This window comes from Planococcus citri, chromosome 2 (assembly GCF_950023065.1).
Source record: "Planococcus citri chromosome 2, ihPlaCitr1.1, whole genome shotgun sequence".
In the NCBI taxonomy this organism is placed as follows: Eukaryota; Metazoa; Arthropoda; class Insecta; order Hemiptera; family Pseudococcidae; genus Planococcus; species Planococcus citri.
The window spans coordinates 258,361-278,440 of record NC_088678.1 but is presented as its reverse complement, the minus strand read 5'-3'; the positions used below and the strand labels follow the sequence as shown (position 1 = coordinate 278,440).

The following is a 20,080-nucleotide window of genomic DNA, read 5'->3' as shown; positions in this document are numbered from 1 at the left end:
CGGCACAGCACCGAGCACGTGACAATGCCTGCCCGTACCAAAATAAAAACCGTAACCGAAACTACCACACGTAGCGCATGCCTGTGCGTGTGCGTGTGCGTGCTACCGTGCTTCCGTGCCCGAGTGAACCCGTGAACCCAAAACCTCGCCTTCGCTTTTCAAGTGAACATGACATGTATTGTATTGTTTTGTTTTATTTTATTTTATTTTTCCAAAAACATGAAACATCGAAAAAAGCGATGATAAAAAAAAGATAAGAATTAGATGAAAAGTGGAAAAATTTAATGTAAGCGCCAAGCAGCAAACACTCGCAACTCGTCCAACGCCGTATGGCGTATTTTGTGTCACCGTAATCTTTCGCATTTCAAGGAATCGGGTTTGGGCATTTTTATTTTCTGTTACTCTCGACGTGCAAAAATTGCGACTCGATGTGTTTGTTTTCGTTGGTCAAATTGACGAAAGTTTTCTTTAGCATCGCGCGTTTGTCGCGAAATAAGACGACGATATTACGCTCGAATCAACGTCAAATTCGCCAGAGTAGCGACGATGAACTGAGAAATTCGTGACAACATTACGCGCGTACCTACTGCATCGCTGTTCTTTCGCTAAAATCACCGACCACCGACCACCGTAATCGTATGTAAACAAGTATTCTTCCACATCCGCGTAGTTACTACGACTACGACTACGACTACGAGGCACGAGCTACAGCGTCAGCGAATCGACGATGGCCCGATGACGGAAAATCGTTTTTAAATTTTGTAGGGTGCGCGTGTGTTTTGGCGAAAAATCTGCCATCAAATTTTGCCGGGTATATACGTACGTCTTAACGTCTACGTGTAATATTGATGGACGTTACGACGATCGACAATCGACATCGTTTCGCATCATGACCACGGAATGCGATAATAAACTAAACTACTTCCACTGTACGGAAGACAGCGAGTTGTATAGCGTGATAGAGCAGTACGCGGCCGACGTTCGCAGTTTCAGCTCTCAATATGGCAGCGAAATTAGCATTTCGTATACCGCTTATAACATCTGCGGCAAGCCGAGCAAGTTCCCAGCGTACGGCGATTTTCCGCAAACTTTCGTCATGGTAAGTGTCGCGAATGGAATAGGTAGTAGGTAGTAGTTAGTAGGTACCACCATTACCATTACGCGTAATGTGTACACTCGTATCTACGTTACGTACAAATACGTATATCTAACGGTTGATTTCTGTTGCGCAGAGAACTTACGGCAAGTGGTGGGACGAAGCTCCTTCGCGAAGAGTACCGATAATGCCGCAAAATAATCGCAACATTCGGAGTCAAGACTATATCGGTAATTATGGTGGTGAATCGCGTCGAGATTGAGATTGAGATTGAGACGGAATACTCGTAAATTTACAATCGGTTCTTATTCGACGCAGATATCACGTTCGAACATAAAGTAAGACCTTTGAGCGTCAACATATACGAAACTTACCATCCGGGCTCGGTGGTGCGCATCTGGGCTAGCGACGGAGCGAACAAATGGAGTCTGCTGTGGGAAGGCAAACCGCAAATTCGCGAACACAGTCCTAATATTTTTTCGCCCGACATAAATCGAATCAGTTATCATACCAAGTACGTCTACGTACCCGTATAATTATCGCTGTCATAAATGTACCTATGTATATTGTATATGTACTCTCTGTTTGGTTTTCCGTTTTCAGTCTGCTGCGCATCGAATTCGATCATTCGCATTTGGATTATTACACCGAAATAGACGCCGTCAGTATGACCGGATTGCGTAAAAATACCAAAACATCGCAGCCGTCATCGCCGTCGTCCACCAAGCTTTCCATCAACGACGACGATGACGACGATCGTACGCCCGCTCTCGAATGCAAACAAATTCAGGTTATTTTCGAAGCATTTTGCTTTTTTGACTTTTTTTTTCGCGGCGCTAGCGTCCGCACATTTCTATAATTTTGCCATAGTACTGTATATAATTATGTCTTTGCAGAGTGATCATCGTATCGACGAGACGCGGCCAGACTCGATTTGCGCTACGAAAAATTACAACGGAAATTTTTCCGTGTTACCGGTAAGCTGCTACTTGATTGGTTGGACTTGCGGATGCGAATGCGATTGCAATGGCGATGGCGATGTCGAGTAGAGAGGTAATGGCGCTGTTTTTTCTTGTAGGATGAAACCATTCTGAAGATATTCTCGTACTTGGACCTAGTATCTTTGAGTCGTTGCGCTAGAATCAATTCGCACTTTAATTCGTTAGCGACGGATTCCTTATTATACACGTCTTTAAATTTAAAGGTAAGAGAGTTGGCGAGTTGGCGAGTGACTGTCTGTCGCGTATTTTCTTCGCGTCGACAGTTGGCTCGTGTAAGTACCTACCTGTACCTACCTACAGGGTGCCCAGAAATATCGAGTACCCCTAAGAAAGTTTTTCATTAAAAATATACGCGTAGGTTGGCAACGTGAAATACTCGTAGATGCGTATGATTGGTGGAATGTTATCTCTGCAGTCCAACAACCAATCATGCGCTATCATTATTACTCGTACTCGTATCATTCACTGTGACCAACCAAAGTATTTTAGTAGAAAACTTTTTTAGGGGTACTCGATATTTCTGGGCACCCTGTACCTACCTACCTACCTACCTACCTACCTACCTAAAAAAAATTACTCGTTCCGTGTTTTTCAGCCGTATTGGCATTTAGTCAACGCCAATTCGCTGGATATTTTATCGTCGCGATGCGAATATCTACAAAGGTTAGATTTGTCTTGGTGCGGAAGCTTTCCTACGGACGTTTCGCCCAAAATATTCTGCGAGTAAGCGTTCATCTCTAGGTGCCTCGGATGTACCGTCATCAGTGTACAGTGTACACATACAAAACGTCGGCTCGGCCAAAGCGCGATAATTTTATGTCGTCTTTTGTTTTTCATTTTTTGCGCAGGTTTATCGAAAATTGCGGAAAATCGTTGACTCATATTAGATTAGATTGTTGCCAGTTTGTTTGCAACTGTTGCATAGAAATGATATCGCAAATATGTAAAAATCTAACCGGTAAGCGCCTATTAATTGTACCTACGCAGTACGTACCTAGTACCTACACTACGTATGTATAGCTATAGCCGCATCGTGTGATCCGAGTACGAGTATGTATAATGTACTTTACCTATGTACGCGTTTTACTTTGTCGCGTTTCAGAATTAACTTTACAAAATTGCACCAGCGTCAACGATCGAGGTTTTAGTTATTTATCAACGTTGAGAACTATCGAAAGACTGGATTTATATCGCACCTTGATCGAAGCTCCCTCTCTAAAAGAAATATTGAAAGCGTCGCCGCATTTAAAGCATATCAATCTGGGTAAGTTTCGAGTACTTTCGTAGTAGTAGTAGTAGTAGTAGTAGTAGTATATTTATTTCTTTTATGTAATACAATAACAAACTCGAGAACCCCTATGCGCCGAGGCGTGAGCGGGGGTGGCAACCACAATATTAACAGAACCAAGGTAGGTAGGTAGGTACATACGAGTATGTTGCGCTTTTCTTCGAGTGTGTAATGTGTATGTTTTTCAGGTTCTTGTCGACGAATATCTTGTATGGACGAGATCGCTCAAATTTTAGGAACTCACAATAAGGAATTAATATCGGTAGACTTTTGGAAAACGTACAGTTTGACGCCCACCGGTATAAAATACCTGAGTCAATGCAGTCTTCTGGAAGAAATCGACATCGGTTGGTGGTAAGTAGCTAAATAAATACCCGTACGTGCGTACAAAAGTACGTACGAGTACGAAACCTCAAATAGGTACTTATGTACAACTACGTACGTGCGTTGTTGGTTGTACTCGTACTTACTACCCGTTCGATTCGATTCGATTCGATTCGATTCGACGTTTGCAGCCTAGGAGTTAGCATACCGGGAGATTGTTTTCTGTCTTTGGCGATGGGATGCCCGAGACTGCGAAAATTGTTTATGGGCACGTTGCGAGGAATAAACGACCGCGACTTGTATCCGTTCATTTACAATTGTCCCAATTTAGAGCAAATCGATTTGTTGGGAAATAGAGGAATTACGTCGGAAGTTTGCATCAAGTACGTATACTTATTACCTAATTACTCTTCGTACCTACACTTACCTCCGCGTTAAACGTACGCGCGTAATAAGGTCGCGATGACTTTTTTCTTTATTTTCACGCGTACTCGCAGTATTCTGAAATCGTGCAAAAGACTGCGCTTTCTGGATGTCAGCTTTTGCGATCAAGTCAACGACGTCGAAGTTCAAGAATGGAAAGAACTATTCCCCAGCGTCGACATCAAACGTAGCTTTCAAAGCGAACCCGAATGTACTTGCGCGTTTGCCAATCATTACTGACGCGGCAGCCTGCGGTCGCGGCTGCGGCTGCGACTGCGACTGCGGTGCAACGTGCGTATCACTGCCATTTTACCAAAAATATACGCTACATATTACTGGTAGGTAAAGGTAGGTAAGGTACCTACGATGTTAGTTCGCCTTTGCCGCGTCGTATTCGCTAAATAAACGAGTGCTGTTCTATGTATTGGCACTTCACTTGGCTTGGCTGTGCGAAGCAACGTCCTGTAATGGTACTTCCACCTACCTGTCTATCTACGCGTACTGTTTATTGTACGTAGTACGTAGTACGTAATGTACATAGTACATACTCGTACAATTCGAGTGCGCGCGCTGTATGAAAAAACTTATTGTTAGTAGGTATATATGTATTTATCTACGTTTGTAGGTATATAATCGTTTTTTTGAACCTTTTCGTTTGTAAATATTACGAGTAAGGACGTCCAGTTTATGAAAAGGCCGATATGAAACGATACGATACGAGTACCTATGTATGTATGTATGTAAGTATGTATTATATGTGTACTCGTCCGCGTTGACTGTTATTCCGGTGACGATGTATTAGTGTTAGGTCTACTATTATTACTATTAATTTATTATTATCGTCATTATTTTATTTACGATTATCATGTACGCCAAGTCTGTGTATTGAAATTCAAATGGAGAATAAATGTTTGAAAAAAAATGATTCGAGTACCTATATTGATTTGTCAATATATTGTGTATGCCATGCTACAGTAGGTACGTAAGATATAACACTATAAGCAGAATGAATCTCAATCACGGCCTGTTTTTCGATCGACCAACATCGTAAGCACCGTAAGCATTATAAGCAACGCGCAGAGTTGAAATCGAGTACGGAGACTATTGAACAAGGTATCGGGCATATTACCTAATGTAAGTGGCAATTGGCAAATAACACAAAGTAGATGTATAATGTATTACCTATGTTTAACAAAAAATACTTATAAACTACGCTAGACGAATGTACATTACATACGATGAAGATTGAAGATACGCGTAATAAAATTCAACTATAGATTAAGCCATTAAGCGGCTACGATAACAACGATAACGAGTTTTCTCTCATCGTAAGCATAATAACAGTATAGTAATACCAGCTTACGAGTATAATACAAAAGTAGGTACATACGTATAGAGGTAATAATAGTACATACATATAATAACGAATAGGTATGCTGACTGCGGATGAGCGTCGAAGCGTCGATGAAAATCAAAAATGTATAAATACGCTTATCGGAAGGATTCGGCGCGGTGGGCAAGGCGCGGCCGCACACGTAAAAAGGTAACTAGGTCTAGGGTAGACTGGTGTGTCACATATGTAGATAGACGCTTGGACGCAAAGAAAGAGAGAGAGAGAGCGAAAGACGAGTAAATGCATCGTTTGAACCGGTGATAACGTTGCAGTAGATAGGTACGAGTATATCCTACTTTCTGTAAGTATGGTACAATAAGCCTAAAAATGCGAAACCTCTGAAGCCGATGATGAGTAAGACAAGTAAACCCATGTCCGGTAACAAATGCCACTGTAACGATTACAAACAATCATAAAGGGTACTCGTAAGTACTAGGAAGCGCAGTTGGCGTGAAAAGTACGAGCTACGTAGGCACTAGGTAGACTGCGACTTACCTCTTTGAAACTATACGCTTCCAAGACGACGTGGCCATTTTTGTAACACGTGGTGTTGCTGCCTTCGCACGTGATGTTGTAAATGTCGTTCCACTGATTAATGTACAGAGCTTCGGTTCCGTATTTAAACCACGACAGGTAACTTAACCATTCGAAATACGGAGGAATAGAACTGTAACATACCGCATAACGCATACGTTAACGCATCGCAACGCGCAAAATGAACAGACAGCTACATAGGTACACGAGTATAGGTACATATTTGTATAAATATGTATTATTGCTACCGTACGCAATTGCCACACGCGAGTATACGACGAGTAAATTTATTCGCAGTAAGCGCTCGCCGGATGGCGATGGCGACAGTTTTGTAGGAGGTCTGCTAGGTACTCTAACTCACCCGACGTTCAAGAAAAATCCACCGAACAGCAAAAATGGAATAATCAACGGCGGACCGATGGATAAGGCAACCGTAACCGTAGGACTCGCGCAAGATACCAAATATCCTACGTAAAGCAAACAGGTATGTATGTAATAAAAATACTCGTAGTCGCAGGTAGGTAAGGTAGTAGGTAGTGCGGAGAATGAGAATGAGAATAAGAATAAAGTAGGTAGAGGTAGAGGGTACTCACCGAATGATGTGGCCGCTGTGCTAACCAACACCACGATCAATACGCAAGTGATAAAGTGAACGAAAGACGGATTCAATCCGATCACGTAGTACACGATGCAGGTGAACATGATCGGTATGACCAAAAATATGGGTATCTCGGCTATAGTTTTACATAGGAAATACACGTCCGTCCTGTACATTCCGTTAAAATGTTCCCTTAAGAATACCGGAAGTTCCGAACAGAATACCTGCAAAGTGCAAATACGACGTGAAAAGCGCCGGACCGCGCGGCGGCGGCGGCGGCGGCGTCTAAAGCTACTCGTAGAGTCGTATAGGTACTTAGGTAGCTGGTAGGTACTTACGTTGATGACGGCTAATGCGTTTTGGAAAGTCATGTTGGTGACCAACAGAAACAAAGCTCCGTTGATATTCATTACGCCGTCCTGGTCGATTTTTTGTCCGTAATATATGACGCTGATAATTAACGATACCATCTGCGGGGGGCGAAAAAAGTAGCGACCAATAGGTAAACGTAGGTAGGTAACCTTAAGCTAGTCGGTTGCCGGTTACCGGTTGCCCGGTTACCGTAGGTCTACTTACGATAGTTTGCAAAAGACGAACTCTGATTAAAATGGGCTCTTTTTTCATGCTGAGCCACGAGCGCCACATGACGGCGTTGAATTGAGCCAACCACGACGCTTTGTACGGAGATCTCTTGGCCACGTTACTCGTGTCTAACCATCCGTTCGTGTAAATGGATTTGTACTATAATAAAGCAAACAAACGCCATAAACGCCTCGTATTAAGTAGGTAGGTACCTATATTAGGCTATATCTAGAAATGACGATTGCTCGGGTGATGTCTACTGTCTAGGCGTCTAGGCGAGTAGGCGCGGTCTGATAAGGCAAAGGCAAGGCACCTACCTTGTTTTCTCGTTGACGACTGCATTCTTTGTACAATTTTTGAGCGTACTCGGAATTTTCGTAAGAATCGCAGATTTTTTGTATTTTATTGCGACATTCTTCTTCTTGCGAAGGTACCACAGCCAACAGTTGAATGAAGAAATCGGCCGGATTATGGTTGGCCGGGCAAGGTGAACCTAACCTACATCATCGAAAACAAAAACAAAAACCAGAACCAAAATAAGTGCGTGCGACAACTCGCAGATGTTTGCGGCTGCGGCTACTCACGAAGTAAAGAAGGAATTGGCTTCGGTCGGCGAACCGAGGAAGGCGACTCTGCCTTCGGCCATGAGCAGAATTTTGTCAAACATGGCGTACACTTCGGAAGAGGGCTGATGAATGGTACAGATGATGGTTCTTCCTTTCATGGCCATCGATTTGAGCACCGTCACCACGGTTTGCGCCATAAACGAATCTAGACCGGAGGTCGGCTCGTCGCAAAACATTACCGGCGGATTTGTCAGTACCTACGCGATACGCCAAACGTAAGTATACTTTATAGGTTAGGTAGGTCTAGGTAGTAGGTAGTAGGTACATGTCAATTGGGGCGCGAGAGCGTGCCAAAAATCACTTAACCTACCTCGGATGCGAAAGATAGCCTTTTCATTTCTCCTCCGGATATACCTTTGATTTTTCCAGGCTTTCCTATGATGGTATTCTGGCAGGATGTCAACAGTAGCTGAAATTGCAAATCGAATTTTATAAACAACCCGATCTAAAGATGAACGGGAAGGGGGAAGGGGAAAAAGTTGAGGGAGATGCGATTACTTTTAGGACTAAAAAGAGTAAAATACGTAGGTAAAAACAAAAAAAAAAAAAAAAAAACAAAAAATGGAAACACAGCGTAAACGAGTCCGACTGAAACTTTTTTCAAATTACGTAGGCCTGCAGCCTGCAGCCTACAGCGAAGAGGGCACCACGATGGTCAGATGTAAAAAGGTGAAAAATATAAAACAACAGTCGAGTAAAAGCTGTCGTCGATTTGAAAAGTTGAAAACACCGGCTGCTGCTGATCGTAGATACAGTACCTACCTACCTACTTGCGGGCAGAGTAGGCAGGACGGTAGGTAGTTGTAGGGTGCCCAGAAATATCGAGCACCCCTAAGAAAGTTTTCTACTAAAATACTTTGGTTAGTCAAATGGTCACAGTGAATGATACGAGTAATAATGATAGCGCATGATTGGTTGTTGGCCGGACTGGAGAGATAACATTCCACGTCAATCATATGCATCTATTTCACGTTGCCAACCTACGCGTATATTTTTAATGAAAAACTTTCTTCGGGGTGCTCGATATTTCTGGGCATCCTGTACTTGCAGCAGTGTTGTGTACGCCGCTGTAGATGTACATTAGGTAGGTAGGTAGGTACGTATACATACGTACGGTAGAGTTACGAGTAGTTAGTACGTACTTCTGATATAACTTCTTCGACGCGGATCATGCGTTGTTGGTATGGTATATCTCGATCCATTCGCACCAGCGCCTGTAAAAAGAAACGTGCACGGAGGACACGGGCGAGGCGTTAAGCAGCTACAACTACGAGTATGCTAACATTGCTAACTAGGCGTAGGGAGTAGGGTGTACCTGAAATATGAGATGTTCGCGAACGGTCAAATTACCAAAAAACAGATCGTCTTGCTGCACGTAAGCGGAAAGCGAGGATAAGGTGGTGCTGTTGATGGGTATATCGTTTACGGTCCTCGATCCGCTCACCACCATGTTGGACGACGATCGGAACGTCAACGTGTTGAGCAGCGTCGTTTTACCCGCTCCGCTCGAGCCCATAATCGCCAGCAATTCGCCCGGATACGCCACACCAGACACTGCCAATCAATTATACTTACACGTTATACAAGTTATACGTTATACGCTAATACGCTAATACGCTGTACGCTATTCCAAAACCAAACCAACGTACCATTTTGTAATATATGTTTGCGCTTGGAAATGTCGTTGGTGTTTCTGCAGCACCCGATCGATTTGAATATCTTGACGATTTTCGACGACGTCGACGTTCTCTTTCGACTTTCGGTCGATTTCGAAGTAAATACGTTGATATCGCACCACGTATACGTGATGTTCTTCTCCGGGAATACGTTGACTTTTACTCGGCCGTTTGTGGCGGATTGAGCGTCCGCTCCCGCTCCCGCTCCCGCTCCCGCTCCCGCTCCGTTGCCGACTGTCACCGCAACGGTCACGGCTACGTCATTCTGAAACCGAGTGAAATTTCCATAAATACGCAGTATTAGTATACCGTACTTGTCAAATAAAGTATCCGTAGCCTACTCTTACATTAAGATTAAGCTAACTTGATGAATCTAGGCGATTGCGATTAGGGTTGAAAATTGAAAGGCGAGGCGAGGCGAGCGAAAATTAAATCGGCGCGGTGGTAGGTACGTATACGAGTACTACGAGCAAGTACCTACATAGGTACTCTCTAAATTTGAAACAGTGAAATTTGACTGTTTAGCAGTCACGACATTTTGGCTTCTTAAAAGCAGTACCTAGTTTTTTACTGCAAAACAGTGAAAAATCTACTGAATTGGTCAGTAAAAATCATTTTTATCGATCAATTCGGTAAATTTTTTACTGTTTTGCAGTAAAAAACTACTGCTTTTAAGAAGCCAAAATGTTGTGACTGCTAAACAGTGAAATTTCACTGTTTCAAATTTAGAGAGTAGTATGTAGGTAGCTGTATCGGTAGAGACCTAAAAGTTGCCACAGGAGGAGCTAGCCGCTATCCACGACAACAGACTGAAGCGCACTGGTTGCATACTCGATACTCGACGCTCGTAGCTGGGTACAGCCATAGGCGCCGCTGAGGTCAAATTTCTGAGGGGGGGGGGGAGGACCAACTGCCAAGCTATGAAGGCAAATTACCAGCAGCATATTGTACATATTTGTATATTTTTTTTTTACGTAACATATGATTTTAGTAGGGTACCCGAGTGCCTATTCGTTCGTTTGCATTAAAAACAGTGTTTCAAAATACATATTCATTTTTGGTGCAAATAAAAACTTGAAAAAAGAAAAAAAATGAAAATTTTAGAAACCAGAGCTCATCCAACAGAAATTTTGGAGCTGCACAATGACGAGTTACTTCTAAAAAGTTTATCATTTACATTTTGCTTCAAAATTCAAATGATGATTTTTTTTTTGAAAAATTCAAAAGCGAAAAAAATGAGCCCAAACGTTCTTGAAAATTAGTATTTTGAGAATCAAGAAGCATGAAACAATGGAATTTGAATGATGATTTTTTTTTTTTATTCTAAGAAGGAAAACAGAAAAGCAAACGGCCCGAGCGAAGCGAGGGCAAAACTTTCGAAAATCAGTCCTTCTTTCAAGAGGTACACGATGGTTTTTTTTTTTGGTGTGATCAAAATTTCATCACTGCTGATAGTGCTGATGTTTTCCTTGAAAAAGTCATTTTTAGAAGTCACTCGAATATTGAACTGATTTGCATTTTCCTAAAAAACCAGACCATTTTTTTTCAAGCATGTGATGACGATAGTGTTTTACTGTTTTTTTAAAAAAAAGTCTGTTTTTTTTTACATAAATATGAATTCTGCTTGGGGGGGCAACTTTGAGTTTTGGGGGGGGCCACGGCCCCCCGGCCCCACTGGTTGCGGCGCCTATGGGTACAGCTATGGGCAAAAAGCCGAGTGGGCCAGTGTTGGCGTTGGCGTTGCATGTTGCAAACGCAAAGGCAGACGTACGCGTTTTAGGTGGTCGTTACGTTACGTGGTACAATTTCGTAAACAACGTTCATCAGGCGAATAGCAATATGCCAAACGTGCTGCTCACTCGTATTTCGCATTTCGCATTTCGCACGTGGTCGCATTCGCCAGCCACCAGCCGCCAGCCGCCAGGCACCAGGCAACACCCTATCACCACCCACCAACGGCAACAGCGAGGCGGCCGCGGCCACCTTACGATTGGCGTTCGCTAGCTTCGCCCCTCGCGTAGGGTGGCTTTCCCGAGCCCGAGCCCGAGCCCGAGCCCGAGCCCGAGCGCCAGCAGAGTAGTGCAGTACAGTGCATGTGTATGTACATATACAAGTGTTTGTAGTTTAAAGCCCTCCACTCTGCAGCCATCGTTCAACAACAAGCCATCAGCCAGCCTTACCGCCTTTACACTACTTCAAAGTTCGCGAACCTAATGTTTTCGTACCTCCGGTGTTTTCTTACAATTACCTATAATATGTATTATGTATACCTATACGTATTCAACTACACCGGTAGATAGGTATCTATTTTCTATTTTTTTTATGGCGACTTTGACTTTTCCATTTTCTCGTCACCAAAAATCGCTACTGGCTACCGCCGTACCTCTAGGTAAACGTGAGAAAATATGCGTAAAAAAGGTCATAGGTACCTCTACCTACTTACACCGCCACCGCGCCGTCCCCTATCAATTTGAACAGCTGACAATTTCACCGGGATCTCGCCTCATTCCGAAGCCAAATAGTCAATAGGTACCTACAGTAATTTATTCAACTACCTACAGGGAAGTACATACGTGAAAGTGATTTTCGACAAATTTTGTGGTTTACTCGTATTGCCCGAGCGACTGGAATCGTTTTAAAATAGATTCTCATTCTCTACGAGTATATCGGCGATTCCAAGTGATTCGAATGGCGGAATAGCTTAGATCGTAGATCGAGTTGCGATTCGAAATTCGAATCAATTTTTACGCGATTCTACCCGCTCCTGTACAGTGTACACATATACTCGTAGTAGATTACCATACAAGCGAGATCAACTTATCGCCTATTGGCAAACCAAGACACGAACGTTAGCATACCAACGTAGGTATAGCCATAGATACTTTGGTAAAATAGAAATTAGACTAAGAAAATTTGCAAAATGAACAGATTTCGACGATCTAAAGGTACGAGTACGTAGGTATGTGTATGTAGAAACCAAGATAAGCCCCGTGATCCGCCCACATACTGCCCCTCGTATAAGCCTTTGACGATTAAATTCTCCCCCCCCCCCCAAAAAAAAATAGACTATGCATTCCTGACGTTATGGTTGGAGTTGGAGGGAATTGTGGTTACTTTCGCATTCGCAAAATCGGTATAAATAGGTAACACTATACCTCGTCGGTCGTCACCAACTCACCATCACCTAATTCCGAATTTCCGACCAAGATACGAGTATTCTTGAAACGTAAACCTCTACTCTACTCTACCTGCTTACCTACTCGTATTGTACATATAAAGATGTATACGTATTTCCGAGTACGTATTCGTATTTACGATAAGAAAGGTACCTACGAGAATAGTTAATAGCTAATAGGGCTAATGTACAGCTAATTAGAGGACGCTCGTTATCACGCTCGCACCCCTCCCCCCCCCAATTCACCCGCAACTGGCTCATCTGGTTATCACGTTCGCGTTGGCTAATGCTTAATGCTTTTTCAGTTTTTCATCTCTTCATTTCGGTAGAAATATTATACGAGATGTATTCTTGGTATTTTCTCCCATTTCTGACCGTGTTGAACGACCTATGTACCTCTACATATACATATACATACGAGTATGTTATCTTATCTGAACAACGTTATCTGAGTGAGAGTACGAGCACGAGCACGAGCACGAGAACGAGAACGAGTATTCATAGGTGTGTACTGTGTGCTGTGTATTTGTCAAGCGTGTGCAATGTACAATAATTAGTAGGTACATATAGGTAGGTAATTGGGTATATACAAAATACATGTACGAGTAGGTAGCTATTACTCTTACTCGTACTCGTACTCGTATACCATGTGTAAGTATAGGTAGGTATCTTGCAAAGCACTTAGCACACTCGCAGTTGCAGGCAGCAGCGTGCAGCCGTTTGAGAACGGTGCAAAATTTGGCCCATTTTACTCGTAGTTGACTCGTTAACCGCAAACCAAGATTTTCATACAGAAATTTCGCATATTTTCAATCAGCTCGATAGGTAGTTAGGTACGAGTAGTCGAGTACTCGTACAGCGCTACAGCCATTACGCCATTAGCCACCTGGCCTGGCACCTACTTTACGCTTCAAAACTGCTTACGAGTACACGTACCTTATACCCACATACGCACACGTAAACTTATGTACGCGTACGTTGCATTGTACATACCTACGAGTATATGTACTCGTATGTGCATAAATGTACTTCTACTTACGCCTTACGTTACGCTACGAAAGTACGTGGACGTGCAAATGATTGCACCGACGCCGTTTCGTTGTACTCGTGGGTGCAGGATTGCAGGCCTTCTCCGTTTTCCCCTCGCACGGTACGATAGCGGTAACGGCTAACGGATAATCGCTTAATGCGTACTCGTATTTACATCGGTATCGCGGTCTTCGCCTTTGCGTACGAAACGCAGAGCTAGCCCCCGCGCTCGTCCCCACGCCCATCGCACTATCCGCCTGACCGCCGCCCGCGCCACTCGTAAAACTGCAAAAGGCCGCCCCGCCACGTACCGCCGCCATCAATTATCGCAAATCGGCCCTTATAGACTTTTTCGGGTAAAAGTAGGCCTACGTCGACTTTTGCGCGACTAGGGTAACAGCATTATGCAGGAGATACTCGTAGCCGTAGCCGTAGCACAATCGAGGGTGCGTGTGCGTGTGCGTGTGCGTACTGCAGCCGAACCGTGGCCCGTAGGGGTGGTTCGAATGGTTCGAATTAGCACCGCCGCCACCTACAACTACGCGTAGGCGTAGGGGTAGGGGTATAGGGTATAAGTGGGTAGTGGGTAGCTTTTTGTGGTGGATCTCGAAGCGCCAAGCAGCCAGCGGAATAGGAGAAAGCAAAAAAGCGCGAGTTGCTACGCAACCGACCGAAACCGAAGCCGAATGCCGAAGCCGCAGTCGGCAGTTGAGCTGATGGCACTTTGACCTCCGCGACAGTTTTATTTTCCTAATATTGTTTATAGTTTTTAGGGACGTTTCTGGGGTCGTGGTCGCGACGCGTTAAGCCGTGTAAAATGGCAAGGCAATCGGGTGTCTCGCTGCCTTTTGGTACACGTGGCGAGGCGAGGCGATGGCGCACGGCGCGGCGCACCACCTCATCGCCTTACTCGTATAGTCGTATTGCCTCATCGCATCGCATCGCCTCATCGGCAGACCCAGACCCAGACCCAGAGTCAGACAGCACAGCAGCCGTAAGTCCACTAACCACGTAACCAGTAACTAACTACTCGTACATCTATCCGGTCTCTATCCGTTGCCGGTTCCGTATCTGCCTAGTGCCTCTGCCGGCTCTGCCTATCCTACCTTCCTACTTATAGCCGCACCCGGCTACCTACGAGTACGTAGCTCATTGCTCGACCGTGTCTGCTTCCGCTTCCATATTATCAGGCGACTTTTCAATTTCAACTGCAGATTTTTTGGGGCGCGGGCGCTGGCGCTGCAGCAACTTGGTAGCTAAAAGCAAAACGCGTTTATGTGTATTTTCCACTCTTTCCAAATCCCTGAGCAAAGTTGCGTCGACCGCGACCTCACTCGGTTCATACAAAAGTGCAAAATATGTGCGATTACGATGTGTACCTATAGCTATACTAAGTAACTAGGTAGAGGTCCCCTGGTCAACTATATGTACGTACCTAGGTACCTAATCGTAACAATCCATCCATCCATTCATTCATTCATTCATTCATTCATTCATTCATTCATTTATCCATCTATCGATGTACATATTTGTACATCATATCTATGATCTACGTATGTAGGTAAGGTACTACGAGTATCTATTTCTAATATAGGTACCTTCTACGACGAGTAGCGATGTTGAGCAACCACAACATAGACTAGGTAAGCTACTATGTGTAATTGTGTATACAGGTACACAAAGGTTAACGGTTTCTGAATTTCTTGTATCGCAAAAAAAATGTACACCCCGAGGCAGAGTTTTTCTCTTTTTTTCAGTTGTCGTTTTTATTTTTAGCGCGTACCTAGCCTAGGTATTATCGCCTAATTATTTTAAGAAACACCTTTTACAGCGCCATTTTTGATTTAAGGCGCTCTCGCTGCTCGCTGCTCGCTGTGTTTTTTAATGATACCTACCTAGGTAAGTACCGAGTAAAAATTCTATAGAATCTCGAGAATTTGGATTAGGGCAGATTTCAAATGCGCAAGAGTTGTACCTACGTACTATAAGTAGCGGAAATGGTGGTAGCTTTTGAAAATGAATTCCGGATTTTACTGATTTCAGTTACTCGTACCTACTAGGTAAATAGAGAAGACTTTCGAGTTTTAAAAAGGGCTGAAAAAAACAACGCAAGAATTTGTCATAATTTCATCCGCCAAAATACTGGTAAGTACGAGTAGTACCTACTACCTACAACTTTTTGGAAAATTCACCTTACTCGCGATCTCTCCCTCATCTCTCCCTCTTATCAATTCATCATCCCGTAAGACCGGTATCGCGCCAATTGCGTTTTGAAATAGGCCTACGATTCGCTAGGTACTCGTACATCTCGTACTCGTAGGTACTTTGTGTGTGGTTAAAATGCTCGAACAAAATTTGGGCCAGTTGCGGAAAGTTGGCAAGAAATTGTGTAAGCGGAAAAAAATCAAAGAATTAGGTACCTACCTATCTACCTCTAGTTCTCTACCTACCAAGAAAAACCACGGGTTTCAGAATACCTTCTTCTCGAATCGTAAACTGTCAAAAGTTTTCAACGCGTTCCAGTCAGAATTGCCATGGCCACGAGTTGCCAACTTGCGCTGAAATGTCAAAAAATGACCCATTTTCTGCCCGATATTCGGAAAAAATAGTTTTTAATTTTTGTCAAAATTAGTCGTCTTCGAGGGCGCTTTTATTATTGTTTTTGAAAATACAAGTAGGTACGTAGGTACAACTACATATGTACAAATAGGTATGTATTATAATTTCATGAAAACTATCTCGTAGGTACCTAACGAGTTGGAATTTTTAAACGTTGGAACTACGAGTACATACAAAAATCAACCTTTCGCGCGAGTTATTTTAATTTTCCAACTATCCAACTGTCAATGTATTTTTAAAGCTTTCGCTCGGAAAAATTTGACTTCTACCGCGCAATTTTTCAAAAAATTTCAAAAATGAATGTAAATATGGGTTCGTACTAGTGCAAAAAGTGCAAAATTTTGCTTCGAAACGTCTTATAGTAGGTATCGAAAGTGATATTTGATTTTTCGCTTTTGCCCGAGCGAAACGAGTGCGAAATCCAACATGTTCCGTTCCGTTCTTTTTTCCGAGTCGATTTTCAAAGGCTAAAACGCGAAAAAAAAAACGAAAAAATTGCGAATTTTTGATTTCGCATCTCAGTACCAACAATTCAAATTGTTTGTCAAGTAGGTAAAGGTAGGTATAATAACGCGTCGTGGCGTCGTGCTTAAACGTTTAAAATTAATTCGACATTTCCGTTTCCAACTCGCCCAGAGATGGGACGATTATCGATTATCGATTATCATCGATTATTCGGGTCCGATTAAATAAACGGGACATCGTCGATTAATCGGATCTTTTATTTAAGGCTTTTTGATTGGTCAATGGTACCGAACGCCCCACATGACGTCGTGTTTTTTTAGCTGAATTAATCGGCCGATTATTTAACGATTATGCTCCGATTATTTTGAGAAAAATAATCGATATAGCATCGATTATAATCGATTCCATCACTGAACTCGCCCTTCCAAAATTTGTTCGAACCACATCTACCTAGCTTATTAGCATAAAAAATACTGGAGGAGAGGAGGAGGAAGGGGGTCTGGCGTAAAAAAGTTACGAAAATCGAGGCGAAAAAAGATGGAAAAATTTCAATCTCCCCCCCCCCCGAACGGCACATGACTTCGTCAAGCTTCTCGCCTCTGTTGACAGCGGATAACCAGCAGAAGTACCAGGTAGACTTGGCCGGTTCTCAAGCTGTAGCTGTAGGTCTACTCTCTCGATTAATTTTGATGAGTAGGTAACTAAAAAGTACCTACTGCTACTTCTTAGTAGTAGATACAGGGTGCCCAGAAATATCGAGTACCCCTAAAAAAGTTTTTCATTAAAAATAGCAGGTTGGCAACGTGAAATAGATGCGTAGTCCAACAAAACAACCAATGATGCGCTATCATTATTATACTCGTGGGTCATTCCATGTCAATTCGACCCAGAAAAGGCGATTTTGAAAGTAATATCTTTCGATTTCGCTCAATTTTTGTTTACAATATCTACCCACCCAGTAATTAAGAAACCCGCAATAAGTTTGGTCCCACCCCCCCCCCCCTCGTGGGACGGGTGGGGGGGGCTTCCATTATTTTCACATTGTCTCGAGGTACCTACTCAACTTCAGCAGCGCATTCTTCCGAAGCTATGATGCATTCATCAAAACTGATTTCACAGTTCAAACGCGGGCATTGAATTTTGAATTTTTTAAGCATTTTGAAATTCGCAAAGCAAAAGTTGAAAGTTGAACTTTCAAATTGAAAGTTCAAATTTCAAAATGACGCTGTAAGTGGGAGCTACAATTTAAAAATCTGAAAAAAGTTCCATCGATGTAGCTTTTGATGCTTTTTTGAAATATCTTATTTTCAAGATGGGATCTCTGAATTGAAGGGGAGTACCCCCACCGCCAATTTTGGACAAAACTGTCGAAAAAAAACCTGGGGCATGTGACATATTGAATTGTATGTTTTTGGTGACGTTAAACACGAATATGACGTCAGATTTTCGATTGGACCCCACCCACGGCCCCCAGCACCTCCCCAAAGGGGTTAAAGTCGAAAAAATGATTACATTCGCGTGACACATGAAATCATATGTTTTTGGTGACGCTGAATACGATGACATCAGGGTTAGAGTCAAAAAAATGGTTTCATTCGTGTGACACATGAAATAATAATTATGTTTTCGATATCGCTGAACACGAATATAGCCTTAGATTTTCAAATCACCTCACCCATGGCCCCCAGAGCCTCCCCAAATAGGTAAAAGTCCAACAATTTCATATGTCACACGAATGAAATCATTTTTTTCGACTATAACCCCCTTTGGGGGGGGGTGCTGGGGGCCGTGGATGGGTCCAATCGAAAATCTGACGTCATATTCGTGTTTAACGTCACCAAAAACATACAATTCAATATGTCACATGCCCCAGGTTTTTTTTCGACAGTTTTGTCCAAAATTGGCGGTGGGGGTACTCCCCTTCAATTCAGAGATCCCATCTTGAAAATAAGATATTTCAAAAAAGCATCAAAAGCTACATCGATGGAACTTTTTTCAGATTTTTAAGGCGATAGGTTGCTTTCGATGGTAGTACTCCTACCTTACCAAGGCGTACGAGTGCAAAGGAGTACATATGTACAGGTGCGCAGAAATACGAATAGGTACCAATTGGTAGAATCCAACAACCCATTAAGTACATATTATACGTATGTACCTACTCGTATTATCATTCACTGTGACCAGCCGTCAGCCGAAATGTGAAATGTATAGCGTACAGCGTATAGCGAAAAACTTTTTACGCGTAGCAGGTCTCTAGGTAAGCAGAAGTACGTGTGCATATGTCAGTGTCGGTATTATACAATTATACACACTCGTAGGTATACATAGACTTACACATACACTCGAGTGTAGCTATAGCGTATAGCTAGGTACCTAAATTAAAGTTAACGACGACGACGAGCTACCTAATCTGTAATCTGTAATCAATAATCAGTAGGTAGGTAGGTAGGTACTAATACACTAATAGGTAATTTGTACTTACGCCTGCGAGTGTTTGGTAATTAATTGGGGCGCCTGTCACAGTTGCAGTCGCAGTCGCAGTCGACGAGCCCAATAAAGGCAACGATTCGTTCGAATCGAAACCGTCGTTTCCTTTGGCCATGATTTTTATCGATGGGTTTTGCAGCACTATTGCACTATTGCGCTATTGCACTAGGTTCAGCGCCTTTGGCTGTCGGCGGCGTAAGTTTGTCTACACTCGAGATGCACCGAATCGATTAAATATTTTCACTCGATCGAAAGCTGCAAAGCTGGTCACGCGTCGCGCCACATCACATCACATCTTCATTTTTCACCGTACACCGTACACCGTACCACAAACACTGTAATGCAGTCAGCACTGCACAAAATCACATGCAGGCAAATGACGGATGGCAAATAACTATTCAGTATTCACTACCGTTATCACTGGCACTGGCACTGGCACTAGCACTAGCACTATATAGCACCACCAACGCGCTATAACGCAATCTAGCGCAACTCCAACTCGACTCGACTCGACTTGATAACCCTGAAACTACGATGCTGATGCTGATGTTGTTGTTGCTGTTGCCGTTGCCGATGAAGAGATGACGGGTGGGCAGGGCAGGGTCAGAGTGGCAGCGACCGGCGACGCACAAACCCGAAACCAGATGAAAACCGATCAAACCGATTATTACTAAAGTTCTAGATAAGGACTAAGTATTCGCATACGCCATTTTGGTTCGACACAACGGACGTAAACATTATCAGAACGTATGTAGGTATGCAAT

General features: G+C 43.2%; 2 protein-coding genes across 2 annotated transcripts; one reads left to right on the top strand and one right to left on the bottom strand.

The window, feature by feature from the left end:
- The first annotated feature begins 183 nt into the window (after positions 1–183).
- Fbxl4 (F box and leucine-rich-repeat gene 4) lies at positions 184–4,380 on the top strand. Its single transcript, XM_065347577.1, has 12 exons — positions 184–1,099; positions 1,233–1,326; positions 1,415–1,610; positions 1,700–1,886; positions 1,993–2,073; positions 2,175–2,300; positions 2,693–2,820; positions 2,946–3,055; positions 3,200–3,361; positions 3,574–3,739; positions 3,901–4,092; positions 4,207–4,380. Exons 1-12 carry the CDS (start codon positions 890–892, stop codon positions 4,370–4,372), a joined length of 1,818 nt encoding a protein of 605 aa, XP_065203649.1. The 5' UTR covers positions 184–889; the 3' UTR covers positions 4,373–4,380.
- Positions 4,381–5,285: 905 nt separating this feature from the next.
- LOC135833801 (protein white-like) lies at positions 5,286–19,856 on the bottom strand. The gene is made up of 13 exons (XM_065347572.1): positions 19,312–19,856; positions 9,515–9,806; positions 9,181–9,419; positions 9,008–9,079; positions 8,176–8,274; positions 7,824–8,062; positions 7,557–7,737; positions 7,234–7,398; positions 6,996–7,127; positions 6,653–6,881; positions 6,421–6,526; positions 6,021–6,192; positions 5,286–5,916 (listed from the first exon to the last, which is right to left on the bottom strand). Exons 1-13 carry the CDS (start codon positions 19,429–19,431, stop codon positions 5,818–5,820), a joined length of 2,145 nt encoding a protein of 714 aa, XP_065203644.1. The 5' UTR covers positions 19,432–19,856; the 3' UTR covers positions 5,286–5,817.
- Between the last annotated feature and the right edge of the window lie 224 nt (positions 19,857–20,080).

Coding starts and splice junctions, on each gene's coding strand:
- Fbxl4 (XM_065347577.1), top strand. CDS start 890: ATGACCACGGAATGCGATAATAAACTAAACTACTTCCACTGTACGGAA. Junction 1,100..1,232: donor TTCCGCAAACTTTCGTCATG/GTAAGTGTCGCG, acceptor TCTGTTGCGCAG/AGAACTTACGGCAAGTGGTG. Junction 3,362..3,573: donor TTTAAAGCATATCAATCTGG/GTAAGTTTCGAG, acceptor TATGTTTTTCAG/GTTCTTGTCGACGAATATCT.
- LOC135833801 (XM_065347572.1), bottom strand. CDS start 19,431: ATGGCCAAAGGAAACGACGGTTTCGATTCGAACGAATCGTTGCCTTTA. Junction 6,527..6,652: donor CACAGCGGCCACATCATTCG/GTGAGTACCCTC, acceptor TGCTTTACGTAG/GATATTTGGTATCTTGCGCG. Junction 5,917..6,020: donor AAGCGTATAGTTTCAAAGAG/GTAAGTCGCAGT, acceptor TAATCGTTACAG/TGGCATTTGTTACCGGACAT.